Source organism: Microtus ochrogaster, chromosome 18 (assembly GCF_000317375.1).
Source record: "Microtus ochrogaster isolate Prairie Vole_2 chromosome 18, MicOch1.0, whole genome shotgun sequence".
Classification (NCBI taxonomy): Eukaryota; Metazoa; Chordata; class Mammalia; order Rodentia; family Cricetidae; genus Microtus; species Microtus ochrogaster.
In genome coordinates, this window is record NC_022020.1 from 25861832 (window position 1) to 25867679 (window position 5848).

Sequence of the window (5848 nt, forward strand, 5' to 3'; positions counted from 1 at the left end):
GCTCTTCCAGCGTCACTCTGCACGTGCTGCTGGTGGATGGCTTCTCTCAGCCTTACCTGCCTCTGCCCCAGAGGGAGCGCGATCCAGCTCAAGAGAATGAGGACAGACTCACGCTGTACCTCGTCATTGCCTTGGCATCTGTGTCTTCGCTCTTTCTCTTGTCTGTGCTGCTGTTCGTAGGAGTGAGGATGTGCAGGGGGGTCAGGGGAGCCTCGCTGGGTAGCTGCTCTGTGCCTGAGGGACACTTTCCTGGACACCTGGTGGATGTCAGCGGCGCTGGGACCCTGTCACAGAGCTACCAGTATGAGGTGTGTCTGACTGGAGACTCTGGGACTGGTGAGTTCAGTTTTCTGAAACCCATGATTCCCAACTTACTGCTTCAGGATGCTGGGAGAGAAGTCAAGGAAAGTCCCCATTGCAGGAATAGCTTTGTCTTCAATTAACTGTTGTATCTAGTTCAGTGAATTTATATTTTGGCAAATCTCTAACAATATAGTTCTCTTAAGAAAATGAGTCACTTTAATCAAAGTATTGGCATTGTATTGAAACATATGCATGTTCTCCATTGCTAAAATGTGGTTTTTTTCTTTCTTGCTCTCTTTAGTTATTTCAGGTATAGTGAATATTAAGAACACAAATTTTTCTATATTTCACCTTAATGTTTAACTTTAGCTCAAGTATTATGCAACAAAATGAATTCACTTTCCCTGTTTTGTGTGTGAGTGGTTTTGTTTTGTTTTTTGTTTTTTTGCCTGTTTGGTTTTCTTTTTTAAAGACAGATTCTCACCATGTAACTCTGGCTGTCCTAGAACTCACTGTGTAGTTCAGCTAGCCTCCAACTGTTAGACATTCATCTCTCCGTCTCCCACATGCTGACTACTTTACTGTTTTCACCCCAAAATTTCAAGTTTTTATGGCCCAGGTGTTTACGGTTTTTTGCTTTATGTTATTGCTGTTGGATATTAAATCTAAGACCTCGTATGTGCTAATCATCCAGTCTGTTAGTGAGCTTTACTCTCAGCTGAAATTCCTTATAATCATTACTAACAAACATAGTTGTCTTCCAATTATAAACATTCCCTGGTTAAAATATCGAGACACTAGAAATGTGACATTTTCCTTCTTTTGTGGACCATATATGTTGCATTATTTGTCCACCACATACCTAGCACATTTTATATAAATATTTATTTAACAATTCTTTTGTAACTATTAAAGGGATAACCTTGTATATTAACGATTTGCCACCTCTATCACAAAACAAAAGTATTACAGACTGAGAGTATAATCCTTGGTAGACCATCCACACATGCCAGGCTCTAGGTACACTTCCAGGCTCCAGAAAGGAACAAGCAAACAGACAAATAACCCCGCCTATTAAATCATTGCTTGACACAATAGCGTTTGAAACCTAATCTGAATAGTACAAGTAAGCACTCGGGTCCTCCAAAGAATCAAGACTTTTGATGATCTCACTTTATCCCTTTGTCTTAGTAATAAAAGTGTAAATGGAGCACTTTGGGGTTTTCTGTTCATCTCAGCTGTGACCTTGAGGTCTAGACCCACCTGACCTCTGGGCACAACTACGGAGGGGTATCGTGCTTAGGGAAATTGAGGAGAAAGAGCATGGTGGGTGGCACCACTCCCTAGGCTAAGATTCTGGACTATATGAAGAGAAGAAAGTGGGCTGAGCACAAGCCTTCTATGCTCTCCTCTTCCTGCCAAAACCCTTCCTACTTTCCCCTAGAAATAGGAAATGTACCTAAGACAGCATGCATGGTTAAATCATATCAGAAACCACACTCGGAGACTCGTGCATTCTAAGACAGCATACATGGTTAAATCATATCAGAAACCACACTCAGAGACTTGTGCATTCTAAGACAGCATGCATGGTTAAATCATATCAGAAACCACACTCAGAGACTTGTGCATTCTAAGCCTTCCGCTGTGGCCCTGTCTCTGGTACATATGTTTCCTCTGGTTTTCCTGCAGCTCCTCTTCCCCTTTCAAAAGACTCTGGGAATTTCAGTATTTTATTTGGTTCTGGTTATTAGTTCTGATACTTTTCATTTTATATTGTTTGGTAGCTATGGAAAGCAAAACAGTTCTTTTTGTGATATTTAATTATCACTTGTTTGGTTACCTGGTGTAACCGTGAAGTATCCTCGGTCAATTTAATGTTTCAATTGTGCTGCCTGTTTTGGTTCTTAATTGATTTGAACTATAATGAATTAAACTGGAATTATAATTAACTTATATTAAATGAATCAAGTAAACTTATTATGTGATTTCCAAAAAAATACAATTGCAGGATTACTTAGCTTTCTCCAAAATATGAACAAGTGAAGAATTTGGTATACAATATAATATCTTTACATGTTTTGCTTTTTATTTAGTATATATTCATTGTACAAAGCGATGGATTCCCTTATAAATTTTCCATGCATGTAACAAATGTATACAGATTGATCATGTTTATATTTTGTTTGTTTTTAAATATCAAATGTCATTCCCATAGAGTTTAAGTATTTGCATCTTTCCCTGAATTAGTGTTCCCTCCCATAATGAAGTAATGAAATATAGAATGAAAATCGATGACCACCCCTTATCCTTGAGATGTAATTTTGGTTATCCAATTTTAAAATTGAAATGAGAAAGGGGTAAAAGTAAGAAGAAGTAAATACAAACATAATATGTAAGTCTCAATATGACAAACAACTTTAACGACCTGCCAGTTACGTGCCAAGATGCCTCTTCTGGTGTGGTGCCCATTACTCAGGATACCAGCCTGAACTAAGTATGCAGTACTCAAGATGCCAGCCTGAACTAAAAGAAGCCAAATTCTGTTGTTGTAGCCCAACAGTAGGACATTTGCCTAATAGGTTCAATCTCCCCAGCATTAGGAAGAAAAAAATATATATCCCTCTTTCTTCATGGTTGAATATTACAAACAGTCCAATATTTTAAAATGTGAAATTAAAGATTATGCATATGCTTGGTAGAATTCCCTCCAACCTAGATGGATTATCTGACATCAGAAAAACAACCATAAAACTGACTAATAATCAACAGGTTTTTTACATAGCCACTATAACTAAGTAGCCTCTGACAGCACGGAAAACTTGAGCTAGGGTCCGTTTTCCTGCCCAGGACACTTGTCGACTCAGAAGTCCAGAAAAGAAGACAAAAAATAATTTGGAAACCCTCTAAAGGCAGAATGAGATTTTGTACAAACTACAAAGATTATAGGTTGGGAACCACCTGGCAGAGCTGATGTAGAGAATTCATGTTTGTAACTTGAAATTTGCCAAAATTACTTGCTTTTAAGGACATCAGAGAATCCTGACCAAGTTTAGTGCCTGTTTGAGTTGGCGTGACTGTAGGAGGTAGAGCTCTCTCAAACCATGAGCAAAGGATGAGCTCTTCCTGGAAGAGGATAAGAGCATCATGATTGTGGGCAGACTCTACATCATACCAACAATCAGTAGGTGTACATCACAAAACTGGGCGATATAAAGAAAACCAAGAGGAGAAAACATAACACAATGATCTAGAAGATGCATTGCTAGAATAAAACAACAATGTCATCGAAATAAAATGGCTAATATTTTTGAAAAAAGGGATGACTGAGCAAATAAATAGACAATTGATATTTAAGACTCAATGTCAATTCTGTAACAAAAACATATGTTTCATACAGCTACATGAATGGTAAAAGTTCACGGAAATATAAAGGGATACAGAATTAATGGATGGAATGCATGTCTATATGAAATACATGAAATTATTGCAAGACAAATCTTTTAATTCTTGAAGAGATGGCTCGGCAGTTAAGATCAAGTGGATCTCGGTCTGGTTTTCAGCAGCCTCCCCTTGTTGGGGGGTTACAGCTGCCTTCACTCCAGCTCTCAGAGAGCCAACACCTCTTCAAGGACGTTCACACTTTTTGGACATTTATTCACATACACATTAAAAATAAACATACTTAAAAAGAAGACTTTCATCTCTGGAGTAATGAAGACAACAGAGTGTTATGTGACCATCGGAGAGAAACTGGAGCACTGGGGCAGACCTGCAACCACCCTGATTCAGGACAGCGATAACCCTGAGAAGAGGGTGCATCTGTTTGCAACGTGATGTAAAGGAGATCAAGAGCTCCAACTTAATTCATCCAACACATATTTTAAATCAATAGGTTTATACAGCAAAAGAAAACATTCAAAATATACACATATTGTATCTTGAAATTAAGAAAATTTAAAAGTACTAAACAAATTTTTAAAATGTATTGCCAGATCAAACTAAACAAGATGTTTCATTGATCAAGTTACAACATCAACAAAATTCAAGGCATGGTGCGGGAAATATTTAAGCATATATATCTGAAAAAGAGATTACACAGATTATACAAAATACTTCTTCATACCAACAAACAAACAAATAGAAGCCCCATATCAGAAATAAACATGCTCCTCCCAAGACTCTACCCTGATGTCAGTCAACATGAAAGTGTGCAGACAAATGCTAGTTGAATTTAGGTGTGACGTCACCAGACAAACACCAAAACTGAGACTACAGCACTAATGTTAGCAGGGATATGAAGCAACCGGAACGCTCATGCTTTGGTAGTCTTAGTACACTACACATGCAAAATGCTTATCTTTTCAAGGAGCAAAGTAACCAAACAATAGCAGTCTTGGTTATCTTGGACTTTTGCCTATTTTATTTTTATCTAAACTGAACTAAAAAACATTATAAAAGCTCAATAGGTTATACAATTAAGATTTTGTCCCTTTCTGGGTGTATGCTATATGACAAACATCTATAAAAAGTATAAATTAATTTCTCTATGCATCTATTTTCTTTAGTTTCTTGCACAAAGTCAAATTATAAATCTACACAAGAAACCTGATTCATCTACTTGGTACTCTTATGACAAAACGTTAATGCCATCTTAAATTGTTCTAAAATTTATACTTACAACCAAAACATAATTCAGGAAAAAATCATATTTAGAATTTCCAATTGTTAAGAACTGAACTTACAGTTTAGGCTGCGTGTGTAATTAAAAGGCTATTGAACCACATCACAGTTCAAATTTGGAAACAAATTTGAAAATGAAATGCATGAACAAATAAGGACGCTTGGTGGCGCTGCAGGCTAAGATTCTGAAGAATGAGCTCTGCAGCCGCCCAGGACGCCATCTCTTTAATCTGTGTTTAATCTGTGAACCAGTACTTTGGCGGCTGTTTGAGGGAGAAGGTAATAAGAAAGGTGTCTGGAGAATTTGGGACATCTTTTTAATCAGATATAGTTCAATATTTTTACGAACCCCCATTAGTGGACTGTAATCGACTTGAAGAAGCAGCACCCTCTGGACTACATCTGAACAATGGAGACAGCTCTAGCAAAATCACCAGAGAAAAGGCAAGTCGTTTTTCTTACTATATTGTTGCTTTTGTGGGAGGCTGGTTCTGAGGCAATTAGATATTCCATGCCAGAAGAAATGGAGACTGGCTACCTGGTGGCTAATCTGGAAAAAGATTTGGGGCTCAAGGTGGGGGAACTGGCCACCAGAGGGGCACAAATCCATTACAAAGGAAACAAAGAGCTCTTGCAGCTGGATGCAGAGACAGGGAATTTGTTCTTGAAGGAAAAACTAGACCGCGAGGAGCTGTGTGGGGCGACAGAACCCTGTGTGCTGCACTTCCAGCTCATACTGGAAAACCCTGTGCAGTTCTTCCAAACTGACCTGCAGCTCACAGATATAAACGACCATTCTCCAGAGTTCCCTCACAGGGAAATGCTCCTAAAGATCCCGGAGAGCGTCCAGCCAGGGACTGTG

General features: G+C 38.4%; 2 protein-coding genes across 2 annotated transcripts in view; both read left to right on the forward strand.

The window, feature by feature from the left end:
- Positions 1-4222, forward strand: part of LOC102000163 (protocadherin beta-8) — a 13376-nt gene extending 9154 nt beyond the window's left edge. The window contains exon 2 of the mRNA XM_005355996.3: positions 74-4222. Within this exon, the coding sequence (XP_005356053.1) occupies positions 74-443 (370 nt within the window). The 3' untranslated portion in view covers positions 444-4222. The remainder of the gene's footprint in view (positions 1-73) is intronic.
- A 47-nt stretch (positions 4223-4269) lies between these two features.
- LOC113457096 (protocadherin-3-like) overlaps positions 4270-5848 on the forward strand; it is a 4535-nt gene continuing 2956 nt past the window's right edge. The window contains exon 1 of the mRNA XM_026783572.1: positions 4270-5848. This exon is cut by the window's right edge and continues 633 nt beyond it. Within this exon, the coding sequence (XP_026639373.1) occupies positions 5396-5848 (453 nt within the window). The 5' untranslated portion in view covers positions 4270-5395.